Consider the following 25,000-nt stretch of genomic DNA (forward strand, 5'->3'; position numbering starts at 1 on the left):
TTTGTTTTTTGTTTTTAAAGTTCATTTATTGAAGGACTTGTCATTTATGTTTCATCAACTGCTCTTGTTAAGTTGATTTTGATCATGCGGGTAGTTGGAGGTGTTCCTCCACGGAGACCAGCCAGGAAAATCTGAGGTTTGGGTACATTAGTATTGCTTTCTCGCTTGGTCTGTGTGCCATTATCCTTCAGTGGGTACACCTGGCTGCAGTTGTCCCTTCTCATGTGACTTAGATTGGTCTGCACTGAGTGAGTTAGCTTTTGACGCAAGTTTGCCTGAATATAAAAAACAAAGATAAAAGAATAATCACAGTTGCATTTAACATAATGTGAGATTATGTTAAAGGATTGCACTGCCTGAAAGACTTATAAATGATTTATACTTTCTTATCAAGGGTGGATTGAATAAACTGATCAAATTCTAGGATGTGTATAAAGCCTATGTCGACAATGAACTAGCAAGGGGAAAGCACTTTCCATTTCTTTGGTGCAAGATCAAGACTTCTTTTCGTTTGCCCAGGCATTTTAATTCATTTTACTGCCACTGCCTGCTTCATAGGTTTGTTACCTGTCAGTTTTATTGTTATGAAGGATATGTGATGTTTATATATTTATTTATATTATCATTATTGTACACCACCCAGACACGATGAAGGAAAGTTTAGACATTTTAAAGTAACAAAGTAAAAGCTTCAGCATGAATGTTGCACTATTCTATTCCAAACAAAGCTGAGAACAAAAGATGGAGGGGCTAAAAAATTTAAGGTCAAATACATGGAGTTGAGTCTGAAAAGATCTGAGAGATAATTGTTATTTGCAGTTTGTCTGAACTAGTCTCTCAAATCATGTTGACACAAACCAGTTTGATGGCTTTTCTTCTCAGTTCCCATTCATTCCACTCATAGTTCTTCACAATATTTGGTGGCAAAATATGGACGTCTGTCTGAGTACTGGTGTCACATTTTGTGATGGGTATCATACTCTTCTTGTCTTTGGCTCTGATCTGTAACAACAACAAAAAGGAATAGCTATTTTTTATTTCCACATTTTCACCTTCCAACCAAGCATTAGATAAAAACTAAAAGGGAAGATATATCAACACCTCATCATTTAGCACACTTCCAGATGGGGCTGTTTGGAGTGTTGAGTGTACTGAACCAATGCATCCAACTACCACAAGCCACTCTGGAACTGTGCTATTCTCCATGCTAACTGCAGCTAAACCCACAATGAACTAGTAAGGACAAGACACTGCCAAAACAAGAAGTGTGGCACCAACCTTATGCATTAAGAAGTACCTCTTCTTGGAGATACTTCCTGATCAACTTCCTGTATTATTAAAATGGTAGCTATATTGCTTTTGGAGCATAAGAACACAGGAGCCTGCTTCATCAGGCCAATCACCCATCTAGTCCAGCATCCAGTTCTCACTGTGGCCAACCAGAAACCTATGGGAAGCCCACAACCAGGACCAAGCACAAAAACATTCTCCTCTCCTACGGTTCGCAGAAGCATACTGCATCCAACAGTTGAAAAAGAACACAGCCATTGTGGTTAGTAGGGACCGATAGCCTTGTCCTCTATAAATTTGTCTACTCCCGTTAAAACCATCCAAGTTGACGGACATCACTACCTCCTGTGGGACAGAACTCCATAGTTTAACTACATACTGTGTGAAGGAGTAGTTTCTCTTATCTCTTCTGAATCTTCCAACATTCAGCTTCCTTGGATATCTACACATTTTGAGAGGGAGAAGAACTTTCCTCTATCCACTTTCTCTATGCTATGCATAAGTTCTATCATATTGCCTCTTATTTGGTTTTACTCTAGAATGAAGCTTTCTTGGAGTGGCCTAAATAAGTAAAGGATAAATGTGCTGAATACCTGAGAATAAGGGGCAAGGGATTCAAATTGCTGATGAAGTTCAAGCAGCTGAATAAGCTCTGCGGATTCCTTTGCTTTTTCTGCAATCATCTTAATGCATTTCTCTGGATTCTTGGCAAAATTATATGCCGCTTCCTTGGAACTAAAGGCATAATATTTCTCCCGAAACTTCATGATCCCAACAGCAAGGTTCGCTGACAACAAAGCACAAAAGAACAGAGGATTTCTTCATGACATTCCTAATGCAGATTATAGTGTTTTCACTTTTGAAATTAAGAATGGCTCTTGTGTCTAACCTGTCTGAAAATTCAGTCAACTTTAAATCATGCTCTCCCCCAGCAAATCACTTTCTATGGACTAAGAACAAGACTAAAGTATTTCATAGCTAATCCTGCATGATGTGGATTACATCAGTAAAAAGAGGAATACCCTTTTAAAAATTGCACTGCTAGTTTCTTTGCTGGACAAACAAATACAAATTTATGCTTTGAATGGAATTCTAAACAGGGTGCTGTTAAAGCAGTGGAGGCTCCGACATCCCTCTTCTCTCCAACCAAGAGAATTACCGTATTTTTCGCTCTATAGGACGCACCAGACAATAAGACACACCAAGTTTGGGAGGGGGGGAAGGAAATAAGAAGAAAAAAATTCTGAACCCCAGAAGCCAGAACAGCAAGAGGGATCTGGCTTCTGGGATAGCCTCTTGCTGTTCTGGCTTCGGGGGCAATCTTTTTAAGCCTCCGCAGGGCAGCAGGGTGCCTTCACCCCGCTGCCCTGCGGAGGCTTTGCGCAGCTAACCCCAAGCTAGAACAGCGAGACGGAGCACTGTGCAGCGCTCCGTCTTCCTGTTCTGGCTTTGGGCTTAGCCACGTAGCCTGCATTCGCTCCATAAGACACACCCACATTTTCCCTTACTTTTTAGAAGGGAAAATTGCGTCTTATAGAGCAAAAAATACGGTAGTCTCCAATAGACTGGCACTGATTGGATTTGTTCTTTTGTCTTGTTGATATGTATGGTCTTCCTTTCAGTAGTTTCTCTGTCCCAACTACCACCAATCACTGTGTATACCAGTTTTCTAATTCCCTTCCTCAGCTTTATCTCCTGCCTACCAAATGCTTGTCACTGTTCCTTCCCTCCTCACCCCCACATTCCTACTGCCTCAAATTCTTCTCCATCTCCATTTATAGGTCAAGCCCCAGTAGTTTGGATGGCAAGCTCCTTATATGTCAGGTATTTTTATTTTAGTTATACAGCAAACTTCTATAAAACTAAAGCAAGGCAGTCCACAACTTAAAACATAATATGAAGCAGTAAGAATGCTCTTAAAAAGCAAACTGGACTTATCTACAATTGGCAAACCTGGGATAAGAAGACCATCTTTCACGGCAAAAGTGTAAGCACAAAACCCATGGTACTGAATTTGCACTTGGCTGAAATTAATGGTGGTTTCTGGGAAGAGCCATTCTTCTACCGTAAAGTCAGCGGGATTTACTTTGCTATCTGAAATATATATTAAAAAAAACAGCTTAGGATATATTTTCAGTATCAGAAAAAAATTAGAGTGCTTCCAAACAGGTATTTATTGCGGGAGAAATTTGCTCATGCATGCAGATTTTTATTATTATTAGTTGCAATGTCCACACAATATTGTTGGTGTCAAAATAACAGAGTACATTTCCCCCACCCCCCAGCATTTAATCAAGATGTTCCCTTTCTAGGGGTAATATGATGTTAAAAACCTGTTGCCAAGGACCCTTTTGCTGTATCTCAATAACCCATTTGCAACATTGAGGTCCTACCTAGAAACACCCCAGATCATACTCGTGTATAAACATGGTTACAGGGGAAGGTTGAGACCACTGAACCCATGGCACAAGTACCTACTGAGGTACTGAATAATCTAGTATTTCATATATTAGGTGGGAAGATTCAGGGCAACTTTTATTTATTACTTAGATCCACAATATTGGCCCTCAGAACAGCTCACAAAACATTTATTTTAAAACGTATTTTTTCCCCAAGAAATAAAACAATTCATCAAAACAGCTGCAGCAAAAAGCAAAGGCCCAGGTAACCTTTTGCTGATTAAGGTTTCCCTCGGAGAAGACATTCCTGTACCCATGTGGCACCTATGGAATAATGTGTTTCCTTACCAATGTACATACTCGGCAAGTATCTGGGAAAGTACATAGCAAGCTCTGTTAAAGATGACAACCCTGAGTACTAAAAATATTTTAAAATATTTAAAACTTTTTTAAAAAAAATTACAAAAATATTTTTAAAGAAATAAATAAAAACCACTGCTGTTTCTTCCCAGATCTCTTAGTTGAAACTATGAGCAGGTTCTGACTCGGAAACTAACAAAGTTACGTGCAGCAGCTAACTTCCCAGTACCATATTTTTCACTCTATAGGACGCACTTTTGCCCCTCCAAAAATTAAGGGGAAATGTGTGTGCGTCCTATAGAGCGAACGCAGGCTGCACGGCTAAGCCCAAAGCAAGAACAGAGTGTTCCTCCAGATCGGGGCCACAGCTGAGAAACCCCTGGCTCTGATTGAGCCCTGGCTCTGGTTGAGGCCAGCCTAACCTCCCTGTGGCCTGGGACCTCTAAGCTGTTTTTGTTTGAAGACCGTAAGTTCCTCCGTGGGACATACCAGGAGAGGTGGTCCTGTAGGTACGAGGGTCCTAGGCCGTACAGGGCATTAAAGGTTAAAACCTGCACCTTAAACCTGATCTTGTATTCCACTGGGAGCCAGTGCAGCTGGTATAGTACCGGGTGAATGTGATCCCAAGGCGAGGACCCCATAAGAGTCTCGCCGAGGCATTCTGCACCCGCTGGAGTTTCTAGGTCAGTCTCAAGGGCAGCTATATATATATATATATAGCCATAAGTGCATGACACATGGTAAAGGCAAAAGGTAAAGGACCCCTGGATGGTTAAGTCCAGTCAAGGCGACTATGGGGTATGGTGCTTATCTCGCTTCAGGCCGAGGGAGTCGCCATTTATCCACAGCTTTCTGCGTCATGTTGCCAGCCTGACTAAACCACTTCTGGCACAACGGGACATCATGACAGAAACCAGAGCACACGGAAACACCGTTTACCTTCCCACCACAGCAGTACCCATTTATCTACTTGCATTGGTGTGCTTTTGAACTGCTAGGTTGGCAGGAGCTGGGACAGAGCAATGAGAGCTTACTCCGTTTTGGGGATTCGAACCTCCAACCATCCTATCAGCAAGCCAAAGAGGCTCAGTGGTTTCTATGACACATGATCCTTATTTAGCAACAAAATGGAAGCGCTAGCTCTCAAAGGGCTAAGAATCTGAAGATATAGCAAGAGTATTCCATGGACTTTATACATTAATTCAAAATGCATAATTATGGTTTTAGTACCAGCACTTTCTTTTAACCTTTCCTCATCAGTTTTTACAATAATATCTTCAAGAAGAGATTCCATCACATCTTCTGGAAAAATCACTGAATGGGCTCCTAGGAACTGCTGGAGATTGATAGTCAAGTTATTGAGGAAACTCAGCACCAGGATCTCGTCTTGAAAACTGGTCCAAAGGTTAGAGAGTGCAATAAATATAGGCTGGGAGGGGGGAAAAACAAAGAAATTGAAGTTGTATTTGCAAAATTATGCTGCCTGCTTGCCAAAAATATGTAGTCTGCTGTTCTTTATATATACTCCACAGGTGAGGAGACAAAAGCAGGGGGTGCAATTCATGATCTTAAACCCTAACAATTTTAATTGTAAAGGATTTTTGAAGGAATATTTACACTCTCTCCTCTCCTTAACATGCATCCCTGATTTCTTTATGTTATTTCTAGCACAGCATAGGACCAAAGACTATCACGGTGCCAGGATATATACTCCTTGTATACAATAAAGCGATAGATTCCTCTGATGAAAGTTAAACAGAGAACAGGGAATTTTCATGCTGTTAAATTGACAGAAAGCTATCTGTACAAACCTACAGAACTTACAGTACTTTCTTTTTTAGCAGCTCTGTGTAAAATCCTAGAGACAAACTTGCTACGATGACAGGAGATCTGATGTCCTGCAGGGTTTTTTGTTTTAAATAAAGCTGCATGAAGATGCTGGGTGGGTTAATTCTCCCCTGTCCCTGTAATGGATTATTTCCCCAATCTGAATACCCCACCCCAATATGCTCTATGGTATCATATGGGCACCTGTATGCTTTGTTGTATGTAACAAATTGTATAGTTGCTGGGGGCAGTTGAAATTAGGAAAACATCGGGGGGTCGGGTCAAGACCCCTCTCTCAGCACTATCAACAAGCTCAAAATTCCCTTGGACTAGCTGAGCAGAAAGGCAAGGATCCAGCCTCTCTCTGTCTCTTGGTGTAAAAGAGGTCTGTGTTACTAACTCAGCATGGTGTCTATAAGAAAGCAGCTACAGAATATACAAACACATACACAAGCTAGTCCTTTTTACATTCTTGCAATTTAGGAACTTACATAAACCAGAGACGTAGGCACTGCTGTCTTTGCCTGAATAATACTTTTTAAGTGCTCCATCTGTGCTGCAAACTGCTTCTGCATCATGTCAACTTCTTGTGCACATGTGATCACATCAGACTGAAAAGGCAGCATACAGCAGATTACCAATGGAAATTCAGGATAACATTTCCACAGTTCATTGAATCTACCACATCTACCCAAGCTCGTTGAGTGGCCTTGAGGCAGTCAGTATCTCCAAGCCTAACTAACGTCCCAGGGTTGCTGTGAGGATAAGTAATGGGACGAAGCAGGGGGCAGGGAGAGAACCATGTATGCCATCTTGAGCTCTTTAAATGAAATATGGGATGGAATACACACAGAGAGACAATCTCCAATTAGATTTTCAGTCATCAGGACATGTACTACAGTGGTGCCCCGCAAGACGAATGCCTCGCAAGACAGAAAACCCACTAGACGAAAGGGTTTTCCGTTTTTGAGCTGCTTCGCAAGACAATTTTCCCTATGGGCTTGCTTTGCAAGACGAAAACGTCTTGCGAGTGTTCCGATTTTTTTTCGCTCCCCCCCCCTTTTCTAAGCCGCTAATAGCCTTTTAGCCGCTAAGCCTTTAATAGCCGCTAATCCGCTAAACCGCTAATAGCGCTAATCCGCTAAGCCGCTAATAGGGTTGCTTCGCAAGACGAAAAAACCGCTAGACGAAGAGACTCTCGGAACGGATTAATTTCGTCTTGCGAGGCACCACTGTACTATATTGCTTCATGTACTACAGAGAATGACACTTCTTTTCCACTATGCATGAAAAGGAGTTCAGTCCAACTTGGAACCCTGTACAATTCTCTACCAACTAAAAGTTGGTTCCTTAAACTGAACCTCCCCCTCCTCACTTGGCTCTTCTTCATCCGGTGGCAACATAGTTAGGAGGGGCCAGCCAGCTGTGCCAGGGAAGTGAATTAATAATAAAATAATAATAAAACAATTTCTATACTGCCCTTCATCCAAAGATCACATGGCAGTTTGCAATATAAAAACACAAAAATACATACCATAGTGACAAACGAAAACAATACTCCCCACCGCCACAGTTTAAAAGGCCACAGATTGTTTAATTAGCCAAAGGCCTGGGAGAAGAGGCATGTTTTTGCCTAGTGTCTAAAGATATGTACCAAAGGAATGCTAATCAACTGAGGTCCAGAGGGTGGAAACATGAAAACAGGCCTTTTCTATGGTGGCTCCCTGTTTGTGGAATGCTCTCCCCAGGAAGGCTCACCTGGCTCCTTCATTACAGATATTTAGGCACCAAGTGATAACATTCTTCTTCAGCCAGGCCATTCGCTGATTAAACAATCTGTCTCAGGGGAGTGGGTGGATTATAGGTGGTTTTTTGTTTTGTTTTGTATTTGGGTTTTTAATTTATTTTTTATGTTGCAAACTGCCCTGTGATCTTCAAATGAAGGGCAATACTATATAAAAATTTACTAAGCATAGTTATAAGTATACAAAAAGCTTACTGGCACAATTAATGTATATGCCAGCATTCTAGAAGGGATGCAAAGTATAAAACAATCTTACCAGAATGATGCAGAGGAAAGCCTCGTGTTGTCTCACGTTGTAGAGGACTTCTTTTAACATTGTCGTTTTAAGTTCTATCTCAGCATTTTGACTCAGGTGCATCATTTCAATCAAGGCTGTGTACTGGTATGCCAAATCCTTGGAAGCTTGGAGTTCTATTTCTATATGGTGGTTGGCTGCTGGGATAGCTTCATTCAGAATAGCTGGTACTGTTGACACAGAGTTGGTTAGAAGGGGCATGGCAGTAATTACTAAGTATGGCAACCTCAAATTCAGTAACTAACCACAAGCGTTTTCCCCACCTATTTCTGTCTAAAATAAACAGGGCTGACATCCGAAGAGATGCATGGAGCCTTCCATATGAGCACACCAAAGCTTTTGTGGGTTCCCTTCCTCTTGAAGCCCCTTGCATGCCCTGAAAGGTCTCTCCTGAGGACTGAAAGAACTCACAAGAGCATCCAACATAGTTTGAATGACTGCAGACAAGACTGGGCATCTGCAAAAGGACTTTTAAGCACACATTGCTGGCATCTTTGGATCCTGGTTTGGGTCAATAACCTTTTAAAAGTGCTGGGTTTTAGTCAATAAACTATCATATGTTAACTGACTTTTCCACCTAGAAACACAGAATCATAGAGCTGGAATAGACCACAAGGGCCATCGAGTCCAACCCCCTGCCAAGCAGGAAACACCATCAGAGCACTCCTGACATATGGTTGTCAAGCCTCTGCTTAAAGACCTCCAAAGCAGGAGACTCCACCACACTCCTTGGCAGCAAATTCCACTGTCGAACAGCTCTTACGGTCAGGAAGTTCTTCCTAATGTTTAGGTGGAATCTTCTTTCTTGTAGTTTGGATCCATTGCTCCGTGTCTGCTTCTCTGGAGCAGCAGAAAACAACCTTTCTCCCTCCTCTATATGACATCCTTTTATATATTTGAACATGGCCATCATATCACCCCTTAACCTCCTCTTCTCCAGGCTAAGCATGCCCAGCTCCCTTAGCCGTTCCTCATAAGGCATCGTTTCCAGGCCTTTGACCATTTTGGTTGCCCTCCTCTGGACACGTTCCAGTTTGTCAGTGTCCTTCTTGAACTGTGGTGCCCAGAACTGGACACAGTACTCCAGGTGAGGTCTGACCAGAGCAGAATACAGTGGCACTATTACTTCCCTTGATCTAGATGCTATACTCCTATTGATGCAGCCCAGAATTGCATTGGCTTTTTTAGCTGCCGCGTCACACTGTTGGCTCATGTCAAGTTTGTGGTCAACCAAGACTCCTAGATCCTTTTCACATGTACTGCTCTCAAGCCAGGTGTCACCCATCTTGTATTTGTGCCTCTCATTTTTTTTGCCCAAGTGCAATACTTTACATTTCTCCCTGTTAAAGTTCATCTTGTTTGTTTTGGCCCAGTTCTCTAATCTGTCAAGGTCGTTTTGAAGTGTGATCCTGTCCTCTGGGGTGTTAGCCACCCCTCCCAGTTTGGTGTCATCTGCAAATTTGAGTCCATCATCCAAGTCGTTGATAAAGATGTTGAATAAGACCGGGCCCAAGACAGAACCCTGTGGCACCCCACTAGTCACTCTTCTCCAGGATGAAGAGGAACCATTGATGAGCACCCTTTGGGTTCGGTCAGTCAGCCAGTTACAAATCCACTGAGTGGTAGCATACTCAAGACCGCATTTTACCAGCTTCTTTACAAGAATATCATGGGGCACCTTGTCGAATGCCTTGCTGAAATCAAGGTAGGCTACAACCTGTCTTCTCCTAGTTCCAAAAATAAGCATCTGAAGTAGTATGTTGTCACCTATGAAAGCTCACACTATTTTTCTAATACAAAACTTATTTAAAGTTAGTCTCATGGTGAGACTAAAAAACATTTCTTTTTTCTCTCAGGGGGCTAACACGGCTTTCTATTTTATATAAATATATAAAAATCCTATGAAAGGCTTTACAACAAGCCAATTTAACAGAGTTTTTAATAGATAATACAGTACAGATTATCAATTTTGAAGATATTCAACAAAGTTAACCTGCAGCTGAACAGCATGTTATCACATCTCATTTGGAAGATCAACTTAAATGCAGTATTTGCATGAAGCAATTCAGATGGGACTACTTAAAAAATTGGTGATCAGTCAGCACTGAGCATTTCTGCACATTTGAATGTGGTGTAAATGGCTAATACAGACATCATCAAGTTTAGCACCTACTAGTATATACCATACTTTATGGTCCATACTGGACCATAAAGAAGGCTGATCGCCGAAGAATTGATGCTTTTAAATTATGGTGCTGGAGGAGACTCTTGAGAGTCCCATGGACTGCAAGAAGAGCAAACCTACCCATTCTTAAGGAAATCAGCCCTGAGTGCTCACTGGAAGGACAGATCGTGAAGCTGAGGCTGCAATACTTTGGCCACCTCATGAGAAGAGAAGACTCCCTGGAAAAGACCCTGATGTTGGGAAAGATGGAGGGCACAAGGAGAAGGGGACGACAGAGGACGAGATGGTTGGATAGTGTTCTTGAAGCTACCAGCATGAGTTTGACCAAACTGCGGGAGGCAGTGGAAGACAGAAGTGCCTAGCATGCTCTGGTCCATGGGGTCACGAAGAGTCAGACATGACTAAACAACAAGTATATACCTACACTCATCAATGCCTTCTCCTCCCTTCCCACACTCCTTGTTGAATAACCGAATTCCTGTGACAATCATGGTGAGCTCCTTCAACTGCCTCTCTTTCTCCTTCTTTGAAAGGGAGAGGAAAGCAGCAAGTTCTGTTTGAGGGAAGACACTCTGCAGGGCAGCTGAAAAATATTAAATGTGGAAAATGTCATACAAAAAAAAGGCAGACAACAGCTGTAACATCAAATAAAACAGAAAGGTGAGCACTAGAAGTTATTTGGGGACAAGACCACAATTTGTTCACATTGGGTTGCTCCCAGTCGGGGCTTCATTTTGCAAATCAATCATTTAGATATCACCAACAGGTAACTGGTGTGGGTGTATCTTACTGGATTTTCCATGGAAACACCCGTAGTATAGTAAGATACTTATTCACATTTGAGATCCCACTATGCTGGAGATCATGGCTTGAATCCTAAGAACTGTAAATGTTCTGCTTGTGGAATGGGAAATTCCCAATCTTTTTATTCCTGTTGCAGCCTCCTTTGCATGCCCTCCTCCCCTGGACATAGTTAAGTATAAAGTATTTTAACTTACCAAGAGCTATAAAATGCTAAATCTTATGACGGCTGAAGAGGATAATCAGTAACACTCAACATAAACTGAAATCCTTATGGACAAAGCTACATGTGTTAAATTGCCCCCCCCCTCTCTCTCTAAAAAAAAAAAAAGGGTGTCATAAAGCAATAAAGCTTTATTTCTTTCTTTTTTTCTTTTTCTCTTTTTTATCCTTTTTGGATTGTTTGTGGGGGGTTTTTGCTGTATATGACAGAAATAAAATAAAAAGAATTTTCAAAAAAAAAAGGGTGTCAAGAGCCTCTACAGAATTTAGAGACTTTTGGCACACTTTCCTGCCGTCAGTGAATAAGGCCATTGGGAGACATTTGCTAATTCTGCGCTACTAATTCTCCTTCCAAGAGGTAAGAATCTGAATAATTTGGACTTGGGGACTGAGGGGGTTAAGGACCTGAAGAGTGTAAGGAGGGATTAGGATGGAGATGAATGACATGCAAGAGTAAGTGGTCAAGGAATATCATCAGGGAGGTGGAGGCTTGGAGGGAAGTATGGAGTTGTGCAAGGCATTAAAGCAGACCACCAGACTACAAGTTCTGCATGAACTACCTAGAATCTCAGGTATAGAATCTTGTATGCAGAATAGGATAATGCCCTTATCAGCAATTAGTTTGAATGGAAGGCCACAGTGAGTAAGGAGGTGAATGGTGAATGGCCAGTTTGGGCAGTTGTCAAGTGCCAAGAACACCACCACTGCTCCCTTGACACAACACTTGTGACTCGGTTAATACACAGCACAGGAGCTGTGTCCTTCTCTCTGCATCCCTTCATGCTGTGTTGAATGCTGCTTCAGAAGATCTCCATATCTTCAGGAAAGGGTTGGATGGTTGCTTGCATTTGGCCTGTTGGATATGTGAAGTGTCTTTTTCTGGCTCTCAGATTATGTTCTATCCTCAGCCTGGTTTTGCTATCTGGAGCAGATATTTGTATACGTACTTTTGAGTGTTTTCTTTGATTTTTTTTTACCAGGGAGGTATACATATTCTGGATTGATTCTAGATTTGCTGTGAACTGCCACAGGTACATACTGAGGCACAAAGGCAGCATACAAATACTTCAATACAAAAGAAAGTAAAAAGATAGTCCCCCAACTAGCCACCGATTGTTGCTCAGTTCCTATGCAATGACTACCACAGTAAAGTGCATATTGGCAAAACTCTTCACGGCATATATCTGAAACAGTTACCAACCAGTTGCCTCTCTAATGACCTTGATGTCTGTAGGGGATCCAAGGCCCGAGCGCAGCAGGACATAGCTGACAATTTTTCGATAAACACTTTCCAATTCCTCTCTGGTACGAGCACGGCTATCTGTAATTTCTCTGCCCACTGGAGCAAGGCGAGAATCCAAAACACGATGCTGTTCCTTGATTAACTCAACTAAAAGGAAACACAGAGGATGATACAAAAGCAAGTTATATCACTGGTGCCACTTGCATGCTTCAGCAGACCACATAGTGATGCAGATTTCACTAGACTTGATACTTCTTCAGTTACACCTCAGTTGTAACCCCAAGGCACAGAGAAGCCAAAAGACGTGCATAGGCATCAACAGACTTTCAACTTAGCTAGTTGAAAATGCCCATATTTCACATGCTTAAATCCTCCCATGCTCTTCTCATTCTGAGGGCTGCCATCCTAGGGCATTATCTAGTGAACATGCTGAGGTTTACATACAAGTAATCACACATAGGACTGCACTATGTAACATAATTGCACAAACTCAGTTGTAGTAAATTGAGACAGTGGAATGTATCGGTTCCATTTATTTGGTACAAGATATAACTTTTAAAAAACCATAAATGCACTTCCAGGATTTTAAATGCACAATAAATATTAACTATTCTAATGTTAGGTAAATGTTGAATATTTTTTAAAGAGGCAATTTAATTTATAACCTCCTTATAGATTGCATCTCTTAGCATGTTCACATATTATTGGATTTGCTGTTCCATTGTATTACAGTACTATAAGTTTTCACATGTAGCAAGAATAGATGCATTGTGGTTGCGATCCCATGTAAATTTACTAGACAGCAAGTCCTCTTGAACACAGTGTGACTTCTGAGTAAACATGCCTAGGATTGTACCATCACCATATTCACATTAAATTATTCCACACATTGATTACCTCGACTGATATAGTTCATATCAAAATAAACTTGCATCTTAATAGTGTCCAGGGATGGATTGCTTGTGTCAAGCAGTCTTTCAATGGAAAGCTAAAAAGAGAAAATGTTGATGTAAGTTATTTCAAGCCCCTTAACTAATTATTAAAATAATATTACTGTTGGGCACCCAGAAACACCATGCTACAGAATTTATACACGTGAAACAGAATCCATCAGTTTAATAGATTTACAAAACAAGGTGCCCTTTGCTTAAACATTACTTGAGAAAACAGATTAAGGGGCTGAGAAGCACCACTGCAAGAACAAAATGTTGTGTTGCCATACTGTAGCTTAAGGACACAAAATGTTCAGTTTTTGTAATTTACTTGTTCCTAAATAGCATAATGGGACACGGGAGGCGCTGTGGGTTAAACCACAGAGCCTAAGACTTGCCGATCAGAAGGTCGGCGGTTCAAATCCCTGCAACGGGGTGACCTCCCGTTGCTTGATCCCTGCTCCTGCCAACCTAGCAGTTCGAAAGCACGTCAAAGTGCAAGTAGATAAATAGGTACCACTCTGGCGGGAAGGTAAACGGCGTTTCCGTGCGCTGCTCTGGTTTGCCAGAAGCGGCTTAGTCATGCTGGCCACATGACCTGGAAGCTGTACGCCGGCTCCCTTGGCCAATAAAGCAAGATGAGCGTCCCAACCCCAGAGTTCGTCACGACTGGACCTAATGGTCAGGGGTCCCTTTACCTTTACCTTAAATAGCATAATAAGTGGACTGCTGCCTAGAGTTGAATAATTCGGATTAGATTTTTTGCTATTGCCTGCTTCCAGGTGGCTGCAGGAACTCTGAAGTGCACATAGCTTCATGAAGCTACTCATTCTCATCACAGAGAGGAGGCAAGCAGCTCCACACACTCTAAAGCAGCAAATATGCAGCCCTCAGCCTTGACACCAATAATCCCTTCTCCACAAGCAGTCTCATATACCACTGCATGCAGCCTGCTGGTGCATAATACTATGCTGCAGACACACAGAGAGATTTGTTGCTTGGAATACTAGTTCACTAGTGGCAATAAACTAGTCTAACCACCTTCTTAAAATCTAACGTATCTAACAACCTCAAAATCACACACAGGAGGCTTTCTTTAGAACAAAGCATTTTCATCTTTCAGGTGTCCTACACACCTCAAAAGGGCATGTATCAGAGTTTGAAGCAATGATATATGTATGTAGCTGTACTTCTAAAGCCATTTATGTGAGGCATATTTTAAATTCTACTTATTATGGCTGAATTCATTAAGTGTCATCTGCTCGCCAAATTTTCATTACATTTAAATCAAACGTTATATTTTGTGTTCATCAACTGGGTGTACAAAATTATGATCCAATTGTACAAGTTTGGAGAAGCAGTTGGGGGAGATTTCATTGTACAATGAGAAAATGGACAGCAGTCAAAGGTTTATCACTGAGTGATATGTGGCTTTAGATGGCTCTAAAAGAATAGGCCTTAAATGATTTTGTGGTCTGAAACGTAGCTTTTTATTAATTTGGTAAACACTATACACAAAACAAAAATTTAGGCTGTAATCCTGAGTAGAGTTAGGCTGCTTAATTCCCACAGACTTCATGAGTTGCTTGAGAGATTGCTTTAATTTGTTGATAAGTCTTAGTAAGTTCATTGAAATCAGTATAAAAATAGTTAAATAAATGTTTAGATTCACAAAATTACCTTAATAAGTTTTTGCACATCAGCCTTTGTAAGGGTCCTGTCCACATTAAATCCATTCCTTGGATCCAACACAACAGCTTTCACCTATAAGTAAAAAGAAACAAAAACAAAAAACACCAGGCTTCCAGTTAAATATTTATCTTGTGCTCTTAAATATATATTACTGCCAAATACAACCGCAGAATAAAACAAATTAAATGTCCCAACTGCTCAAGGTTTCCCCACTAAATGTCATTTCCCAATTTAATTTAATAGGCATGAGGACTAACTTCCTGGTCCTAGCAAGCATACTTACTTGGAAATTTTATCAAAATCAATGGGAACTAAAAATGTTTTTTAAATATGCAATAAATGGTTGAGTGGTTAATTTATCATTCTATTAAATAAAATATAGAGCAGAGCCCCAAAAGTACAGCCATTATGGTGGCACTGGATAGAAGCAACCCAGTATGAGGTTTTATTCTGCTCTCAGTTCTAGCCTCCTTTTAAACATTGCTTGGAGAAGTGTGGTTGTGAGTTCCAGAGAAGAAATATAGGGGCCTCATTCCCAGCATTTGGGGAAGTAAGTACAAATGTCATCATTACCTGCCCAGCTCAAGAAGCAAAATGCTAGAGTAGGTGTACTACTGTGGAAAGCACAAGAAGCAATGAGTCTTTCCCAGTCTGCAAGTGGAGGTAGAGCACTGCTATTGCTCATGAATACTCTTCTCAAACCATCCAGGTTGGTGGTCATCATTGCTTCATTTGGAAGTGAGTTCCTCAGTTTAACTATGTGCTGCGTGAAAAAGCATCTTCTTTTGTGTGTCCTGAACCTTTCAACGTTCAGCTTCTTTAGTTGTCCATGGGTTCTAGAGTTCCAAGGGTTGCCTGCATAACTCTTGTGTTACAGTGGTACCTCAGGTTAAGAACTTGATTCATTCTGGAGGTCTGTTCTTAACCTGAAGCACCACTTTAGCTAATGGGGCCTCCCGCTGCCGCTGCACCGCCGGAGCACGATTTCTGTTCTCATCCTTAGGTAAAGTTCTTAACCCGAGGTACTATTTCTGGGTTAGTGGAGTCTGTAACCTGAAGCGTATGTAACCTGAAGTGTATGTAACCCGAGGTACCACTGTACTTGCATTTTAGCCCCAAGACAATCATGTTTTGTGATGTTCTGTTGCTTTAACATTATTTTAATGCCACAGGAGTGACATGTTAACATGACTAGAAAGCAGCGTTTGAGACTCCCATTGTTCTAGGCGCATTTTGCAACAGGGAATTTCATTCACATGAGCGGTTTCTGAGCTCTGGGCACAGTACCGCGTCTAAGATTTCAGATTAAGTCTGCCACTGCTGGCGCTGAGGGCCTAAGAGGAGAAATTCCCCTCACCTCGATTTCCAAGAGATTGATGCAGCGTCAGGTAAACTGATAGGTTTAGCTGCAGTTCATTCATTTTCAGCTTGGTATTCTTGTTGTTTAAAAAAGCGCGCCTAGACATTCGGTTGTGGCTGTTAAGTTGTGGGCGAACATGTCAGACGACACAGCGATTCTTTAAACAGCTCTTCTTTATTCAGATACCAGAACAGAACTAGGCTGAGAGGCTCAGTCAGCCTGCTTATATAGAGCTCCAGAACAATGCAACTGTTGCCATTTTCTAAAACTATCCAATCACTGAACATCACTTTTCGATCCTTCATTTGCATACAAACTATCCAATCACTGAATGTCACTTTTCGATCCTTCATTTGCATAACTATCTACAGTATCCCCCTGCTGGCCCAGGGTGAGAACTTCAGTACATAACACCGGCACCCATAACCTATGTTTAAGGTGCTATTTAGCTCCTAGCGTTCATATTTCAGTTTCTAACACTGCTAGAAAGAAGAGCTTTTAAATAAAGCACATTAGCAAACTGTGTATTTTGCACTTACCATGAATGCCACCAGAGTTTCTGATACGGTTTGACCTTTCATGGCACATTCTTGTCCTATTTCACGGATGATATTCTTTATGACACTTTCAGCTTGAGAGTGAGTCATTCTGCATTATCAAGATATGAAGGGCTCACGTTACAATACATGGTAATTTTTTTCACAGAATAACTGACAGTATTGTGATTGCACATGCAATTAAAACTTCCTCAATCTTTTAAGTTTTCAAGAAGCTGCCTACTTCTGCATAAAGAAACAATATTATATAATACTTTAGTTAGGGATTATACATACCTGTATCTTAATTGAGATTTGAAATTGTGCATTTTTGAGAGAAAGGGAGGCATGCTTGACACTCTTTTCAAGCATGCCTCAAGCCATGGAAGGCTTCAGTTTATGTATTTCTAAAATGTATCAGGCCTTGTTCATGTGAACTAGCTATGGCATTTAACTTTATCAGTTGCCTTTTGGGGGGAAAAACACCTTTGTTCAAGTTGATGTAATAAAATAGATAATCCTGATTTTATGAGATGAAATTCTAATTACTTTTGTGTTTTACATGTTCTTATTCCACTCTTCCACCTTTTTTCTTAAACTTATAATTAAGAGCTAGATTGTGTGTATATATATACACGCACACACCTTATTTGCTGTGTATATGTATATCTTAATATTTACTATGATTTATTCACTATTATGGATATTGATGTTTATGTGATTAATAATAATAAAAATCAGATTATGTAAACAAGATGGGTGGATGGGAGCGTGCCTTGCTGGATCCAAGGAACAGCCGGGAACATTGGCTCCTGATGGTTCCTTTGGAGTCCCATCTTTACCCACACCATATCTGATGTCATGCATGGTATCAGGTGTGGGATGTGTGGGTATGACTTCCTAAAAATGGCCTGGTGGGCCATGTTTGGTATATGGGTCTGAGGTTCCCCACCACTGTACTATCAGTGACAAGAGTGAGAATTCCTGACTCCCAAGCTGTGTATGCCCATTTCTGTCATGGGCTGTGTTTTTACACAGCTACCATTTGATTTTGATTATGCTGCTTAATGGATTAAAATATATCTAAGCAGTGTACAGAAAACTGAAGCAACAACAGGCAATTTAAGCCAAAATACTGCACAGCTACAAGAAAAATGTTGGCACTCGTGGCAGAGTTGCCTGGCTGTGTCCTGTCCTTGGGCTCCACATTACATTATTTGAGCTTCCAGAGTTAATTACAGCCCATGACCTTTTTAAATGTTGGGGAGGGGTGTGGGTTTATTGGGCTGTTTTTGTTATCTATTTTGTGGTTTTATGTTGTAACTGCCCTAAGACCTGCAGATATAGGGCGGTATACAAATTTATTATTATTATTATTATTATTATTATTATTATTATTATTATTATTACTACTATTATTATTTCTGGTATAAACAGTGCTCTATTCCCCCCTTTCTCCTCCCGCTTGGTGGGATTCCTTTGCCCCTCAGCTGTGCGGCAGACATGAAGAAATTCAACAGGTGTTTAATACTCCCCCCCCCCGAAGTGCAGCAGTGGGGAAACTTCACCTGTGTAATTTCTTTGTTCTCTATAGCAAGGAAAAGCACCAGAGTCCTGGGCAGATGGGGGAAGGGGATACTGGCGACCCTCTTGAAGGAATTTAACAGTATGTGGTCCGCCACCCCGCTCACCTGGCTCCAGTAAAACTCCCCCCCCCCTCCGCTCTCCCGTCTCTGTAAATAACAATAGTCTCTCCCCCCCCCCCCAAGACGAGCACGGAGATTTACCTGCTTCTCCCCTCCCGCCTCACGCGGGGCCCTCGGAGCCTCCTTCTCTCGGCCCCTGAAAGGGAAGAAGCGCCCGCGTCGTGTTTCCGCGGAGGAGCAGCGTCTCCATGGAGACCTACGGGGCCTCGGAGGTAGGCGGAGCTAGAAGGCCGGAGGCGGCGCAGTCTCAGGTCAGGCTCAGCGGTCTTCGGAGTGGGCGCGCACGTGTTCGCTGGGGGACTTAATCTCTCGACCTCTGTGAGCTCCTGCCTCCCCGCCGCGGAGTTTATTGTCCCCACGCTTGCCTACCCCACTGTCCTCCCCTGTTTCTCACATACACACACCCGTTGCATCCATGGGCATTGCTAGGGTTTTTTTTTTTTGGTGAGGGGCAGGACTTGGTTAGGGGAGGCAGGACATTTGAGGGGGAGCAGGGCCGACGTGATTGGTCAGTTAGTTAAGTATTTCTACTGTTTTACTTGATGGGGGGCAGCTGCCCCAGTCCCCCCTGGCAATGCCTATGGTTGCATCCCACAGGACACGGTGCAAATCGTAATAGCCCACAGGGGTCTCCAAGCACACGTCCCACGCTGCTGGAGGATGCGTCGCCAGCCTGTCATTCTTTGTTGCTCTTGCTGGAAACGCAGCCGGAGAAATGTTCTTCAAAGCAGCATCTCTTCCTAGCAGCTATGCGCTAGGTTTTAAAACACACAAAACTCAAGAGATTGTGACTTCCCAAATGCACCTAAGAGGCATTTGAAAGCTGTTTTCTGCACCCTTCTTAATAGCGTCTACTGTGGAACTACTGTGTTGGACACACTGGTTACTGTTGGGCCACACAAGATTGTGAGAACTGTTTTCGGCATGCTGCCTATGGGATGACTTTCCTAAAGTGAATCCCCTGAGCAAGGGAACACTATTTGCAAGCTAATTAATGCAGTCTGCTCGATCCTTTTGACAATCACACAGGACAACATTGTTGGCATCTGTCTCTTAAAAGACAATGGGGTATACCTTGTGGGGTGAAGTCAAACTGTTGGAGAATCACAGCACTGCTGTTGCTGTAGAGGCTGGTAACCGTGATCTCCCATGTTTTTGCTGCATTAGCAGCACAGCAGTGAACTCTTGATGTGCAAGCCTGGGCAGTGTGTATGTAGGTCCTGGACTGTCAGGTGACAAGACCCCACCCCCCCCAGCCTCGCTGATGCAGAGATTATACAGTGTCTGCTCTTTATTGAGCTTATAGAGCTTTCATTTTGTGTCCATCAGTCATTATTCTGCATCTTTCACTGCATTTCCACATCACTTTCCTAACTGAAAAGTCATGGGGGTGATTGATTTGTTGTTCCTCAACACTTCCATGCACTTTAATAGGGCACACCTATATCTGATTGTGTTCCAACTCCCATCAGCACCGGCCAGCAAGACCAATGAGCTTATAGGTGATGGGAGTTGTAGTCCAGCAACAGCTGGAAGTCCACAGCTTTGCCACCTTTATGATAGGTACACATAGCCTTAGAATGTGTTGCAGTAAATCAGGAGCAATTTGCTAGCTCCTCCTCCCCTTTCATTTTTTTTAAGGTGCTGGGGCTTGCAGTTGTTAGAAGCCACCCTTCTTGAGATGGCAGTATATCATCTTCAAATAAAATATGTATGGAGGCAGCTTACAGTTAACCCAGTGGCAAGGTGGGATAGGCTCTCTGCACATGTCCAGAGGCACGCTTGCTAGTTTCAGGGCTCAAATTGAGACATCCGTGCTGCCTAACTTTTTCAGAAGCAGTTCTCTTTTAGTATACAGAAGCAAGATTCTCCATCCACCCCTCAAAGAGCACAGCATCACAGTCTGAGTCACAGGGGAGTTCATGAGTTATCAAAGGGAAATATAGACACAGGCACACAGTTAAACCTTAGTGAGAGAAGATGGATTTATTTCTCCTCCTTCCCCAGCAGTTAAGCAACTCTTCTACAGCAAGACTGGATGGCTGCAGCAAACGGGCAGAACTCCTTCCTGGTTGTCATTCAGCTTACGTTTCTACACCAGAGTCAACAAACTGAGATACTTTTCTGAATGGTAAGATAAAGTCTGCTTGCCCTGGTGCAAGTTGTGGAAATGTGAGGTTAATGTATTTCTGAAATGCTTCTCTTGTTTCTAATATTTCTGCTTCCAGGCTATCTTTCCAGTCTGTCATGCTTTCCAGTTGCTGGCTAAGAGTGAGGATCTCGCCATTTTTCCTGCTCACCTCATGTGACACCTCTTCCAACTGAGCCTCACGGAGATTTTCTGCGTCTTTGATGAGTTTCTCAGTTTCTTCCTGAAACTCTTTCTGGGAGATTTTAAAGGCTATTTCCATTTCATATTTTTTCTCCACGGACAACTGCTGCAGGTTCTTCTGATAAATTTCGTTGGCAATCTCTCCAGCTTTCTGGAATTGTTCCAAAAACTTCCTGGAGGGGTGAGAGAAAAGATCATATGATAACTTCAACATAATTTTTCATTACTGGCAATTTGAAAGCCAGTCTTGTGTGAACTGCACATTTCTTTCAGCTGGAGGCAAAGCAAAATGCCTTCCAATAAACTGGACTAAATCTGTAGGGGGAAACCAGATAGCAAAACTTCTGAAGACCTAACCCCCACCCTGCCCATCTTTACTATCAGATTCTATTAAATCTGGTACTATCCAACAGTACACATAACAGGGAGTTAACTCCACTGATCACATCAGCCTTGTTTGCAAATCACAGTAAGCCCAACAATGGCTTACCAGGGCTGTATCAACATGCAGGCTTCCAGGAGGAGCCCAACCTAAAAGAGGCTCTTTTAAAAAGCTAAGAGTTGATTTAGCATGTCACCTGAACCTCGGCTTGTGCTTAAGTGCTCTCCTCACTAACCACAAGCTACATCCACACAATGCCATTGGCATCAAAATACCCATCAATTTAATCCAGATTTACTGCTGCCCATGTCCCATTTGCAATATCTCAGTGACCCATTAGCAAACCAATCCCACTTTTGAAAGCACCCACTGTACATCCAGCTCCTGCAGATTACTTGGAGGAACACTGGTGGTGGAAAGTACTATATTTGCAGATATCTGGATGCAAACAAGGTCAGGTGCAGCTCTCTTAACCCCATCCCCTTATATTCAACAGGGATGGGAAGCCCAAGTCCCTCCAGGTGGCATTGAACTCATTATCCCATCATCCCCAACCAGCATGGTCAACTATCAGGGATGATGGGTGATGTAGTCCAGTGGTTTCCCCACCCCTGCTTTAAAATATGAAATGGGGTTGTTAAGCCAAGTACTTGTTTTGCTTGTCAAGCATTCCAGATATTTTGTTCCTCTCTTCCTGTCTAGCTTCAGCAATGGCTTTCGACTTCTCCATCGCGAGCTCCAGCATGAGTCGTTGAAGTTTGTGTGTCATCCTCTGCTCAGCAGCTTCCGATTCTCTTTTCAGTTCCAGTTCCAGGTGATGGAGCATTTCTATCCTTGTGTTCTTCACAGCCTCCTGCAGCAGTGTTAGAAAAACAAATTAGAGTAGGAAGGGAGGGATTAGGCTGCTTCACCCCTCTTTTAAACAAGACGAGCCTAGAAAGAACGCACCACGCTTTACAAACCACTTTGGATGTAGAAAATGCAAGTTCAAATGCTTCAGCCACATAGCTTGCTGAGGTTATCTTTCTGGTGACTGTCTCACCAGTGCATTGACCGCTTAAGTTTTATATATTTATGAAAAATGAAATGCCCTTTTACATTAAATAGATAAATGTAGTTCTAAAAAAAAGTTTTACAGCCGGCTCTTATGTGTAGAAATAGAATGAGACACAGACTAGAAAGGATGTCAAAATGCCAGTAATGAATCAGTTTTGAACTCTCCCATCCAGTACTTTATTTTCTAAAAAAATGTTAAGGGATAGTCTCATTTCCCTACTCATATTGAAATGCTGCCCCTCAATGAGGCCAAACTTAGATTCACAAAATGTTTAAGGGTATGTGTCCCCAGGTGTCCCACTACAAAAAAGCACTGCTCCCATCTAAAAAAACAAACAAACCCTCATTGCATGTCAGTGAGGTTTCAGCTGAAGCTTTACCCTGACACCCTAGATTTTCATTTGTGGTGGTGTTTTTTTTTTAATTCAGTTGAGTTTTCAAGAACAACCCCCCCCCATCCACCTACTTGTTACAAGAGAAATTGTGCCACATGCAGCTTCTGCACGTTTATGTAGGTTTGGACCCAAAATTTCATTCATAAACAAAGCAGATTTCAGTTCATGGAGTGGGACTTTATCCGCTTCTTCCACCCTTCCCTCTGCAGCCCCATACTCCCTTCCCCAAGAACTTGGGGGGCGGATTTGGGAATGGTGCGGGACATACTGTAAAGGGATCCAGACGTGGGGGTGTCAATTGGTAGGAATACGTCCCCACACAACTCCGAATGCAAGGCATTGTCTCTTGACATGTTGCAAACAAAAATAAAACGACTACTGACTTGTAATGCTTTTTCGTCTTTTTCTTTAAGGGCTTCAATATCTTGCTGGTGTAGGTCAGCTGCACGATTGAGGGCATCTTCCACAGCATCCTCTCTTTCTGTTGCAGCCTACAAAACAATGCATAGCCATGAAGAAAACTGTGCCGAGGACATTCTGATGCTGCACATCAGCTAGATCGCTCTGGGTGATATCCAACTAAGTCATAGTCAAAACAGACCCATTAATATCAATGACCTTAAGCAACAAGTCCCTTAATTTAAATAGGTCTGCTCTATGACTTAGTTGGGTATCACCCTATATTTATTATTTCCCCATTAATTTTCTTTTTTAAAGCAGCAGCACAGCAGTAGTTCTCATAAGCAGCAGAATAGAGGATATGCCTATGTTTGAGCTTTACCACTCCAGACTAAAGGTGGCAGCTTACACAACTGTCTGTTCTTCCATACAAAGTAAGTTCCCTGTACAGTGGTACCTCGGTTTAAGAACAGTCCGGTTTAAGAATGATTCGGTTTACAAACTCCGCAAAACCGGAAATAGTGTCCCGGTTTGAGAACTTTACCTCGGTCTAAGAACAGAATCCGAATGGTGGAAGGGCACTGGTGGTGGGAGGCCTCATTAGGGAAAGTGCGCCTCAGTTTAAGAATGGCTTCGGTTTAAGAACGGACTTCCAGAATGGATTAAGTTCGTAAACCAAGGTACCACTGTACAGAGAAGTAGCAGGGAGAAGGGTTTGGGCCTCATCAAATGTCTAGGTTTTCTATGTGAAGGGTTGCGGGTTTGTTTTTTTACACCAAACCTGTGTGCAGGGATTTTATTTCTACAGCAAACCATTCAACTGTGCACATGCCCACCTGCAGTCTGAAAGTGGTACAGCCCAGAAACATGTTGGCAGAACAATCCAAAACTTTTTTTCCAAATGGGCAGGCAGAAGTGGCACCAGAAGAATTCGCATTAGCCAGGGGAAAACCCCTAAACAGAGCTTTCTGGGAAAGGTGGTGAGCTGGCACAAGAGCCATTGGACAAATGGTCAGGGAAGAGAGCAATATCTGGAAGGCCACAAATTCCCAATTGCTGCCATGAAAAGACAGATGCTGCTGTTTCTACATGGCTGGTGGCAGTAGTTTCCCCAGGAGTAATTTAATGGCTATTTCATAACTTTTGCCTCAGTGTTGCATGTAGATTGTGTTACTCAGGACCCTGCGGCACCAGCAGAACCAATGTCAAGCACACAGGAGAGCAGCCACAATGCACTAAAGGGATGAAAAGTTTGCTTCTGTGACACTATACAAAGGCGGCTTGGAACTTTATGCCATGTTTCTTTGCCGCCTATGGGAGACCTCGGCATCCTGGATGAGAAGATTAGAAGGAAACACCATACCATCAGTGTAATGGAACTTAAAGACAACGAGCCACAATGCCTAAACAAATGTAGGATCAGAACACTGAACTGTTTTGGAAAGCAAATCCTGGGATGTGTCAATGGTGCACAAGCCCTACACCAGGAATGGAGAACTTGTGGCCCCTCAGATGTTTTGGACTCCAACTCCCATCAGCCCCAGCAGTTGTAGTCCAACATCTGGAGGGCCACAGGTTCCCCATCCCTGTCCTAAGTGAAGAGCTGATGAAGAGGCAAGGGTTGCAGTTTCACTCCCTCTCCCTACTCCAAGATAGAGTAATGAAATTGATATAAAGTGGGAAATTCCATCCTTGCAGTCCAGATGCTCAGTTCAAAGAATCCCCCCTCTCTCTCTGCTTGCAGTTTATCTAACTCTGCTTTTGAAGGTCACAAGATCTTCGCT

The 25,000-nt window shown here is 42.4% G+C and overlaps 2 protein-coding genes and 1 long non-coding RNA gene across 4 annotated transcripts in view; 1 reads left to right on the top strand and 2 right to left on the bottom strand.

Moving 5' to 3' along the window:
• On the bottom strand, positions 1–18,865 carry CFAP206 (cilia and flagella associated protein 206). 2 transcript variants are annotated; one of them, XM_082216891.1, is made up of 13 exons: positions 18,734–18,865; positions 16,950–17,058; positions 15,039–15,122; positions 13,324–13,414; positions 12,385–12,573; positions 10,585–10,743; positions 7,937–8,145; positions 6,368–6,487; positions 5,280–5,478; positions 3,244–3,384; positions 1,884–2,077; positions 859–1,002; positions 1–275 (listed from the first exon to the last, which is right to left on the bottom strand). In XM_082216891.1, the coding sequence occupies exons 2-13, from the start codon at positions 17,055–17,057 to the stop codon at positions 45–47; spliced, it is 1,869 nt and encodes a 622-aa protein (XP_082073017.1). In that variant the 5' UTR covers position 17,058; positions 18,734–18,865; the 3' UTR covers positions 1–44. The 2 variants fall into 2 exon arrangements, with proteins under 2 accessions (XP_082073017.1, XP_082073018.1); XM_082216892.1 differs by lacking the exon at positions 18,734–18,865 and adding an exon at positions 18,515–18,640.
• Positions 18,768–21,019, top strand: LOC309529141. Its single transcript, XR_014218086.1, has 3 exons — positions 18,768–18,864; positions 20,660–20,783; positions 20,881–21,019. It is a non-coding gene; the product is annotated as an uncharacterized lncRNA (long non-coding RNA).
• LOC309529133 (small integral membrane protein 8-like) overlaps positions 20,620–25,000 on the bottom strand; it is a 14,454-nt gene continuing 10,073 nt past the window's right edge. The window contains exons 3-5 of the mRNA XM_082216915.1: positions 23,201–23,308; positions 22,017–22,219; positions 20,620–21,157 (exon numbers count right to left, since the gene is read on the bottom strand). Coding sequence (XP_082073041.1) covers positions 20,737–21,157; positions 22,017–22,219; positions 23,201–23,308 — 732 coding nt within the window. The 3' untranslated portion in view covers positions 20,620–20,736. The remainder of the gene's footprint in view (positions 21,158–22,016; positions 22,220–23,200; positions 23,309–25,000) is intronic.

The sequence above is a fragment of the Podarcis vaucheri genome, assembly GCF_965113315.1.
Source record: "Podarcis vaucheri genome assembly, chromosome: 3".
Classification (NCBI taxonomy): domain Eukaryota; kingdom Metazoa; phylum Chordata; class Lepidosauria; order Squamata; family Lacertidae; genus Podarcis; species Podarcis vaucheri.

Coding starts and splice junctions, on each gene's coding strand:
- CFAP206 (XM_082216891.1), bottom strand. CDS start 17,057: ATGACTCACTCTCAAGCTGAAAGTGTCATAAAGAATATCATCCGTGAA. Junction 2,078..3,243: donor AGATGGTCTTCTTATCCCAG/GTTTGCCAATTG, acceptor CTTTGTTGTCAG/CGAACCTTGCTGTTGGGATC. Junction 276..858: donor GAAGAAAAGCCATCAAACTG/GTTTGTGTCAAC, acceptor TTTTATATTCAG/GCAAACTTGCGTCAAAAGCT.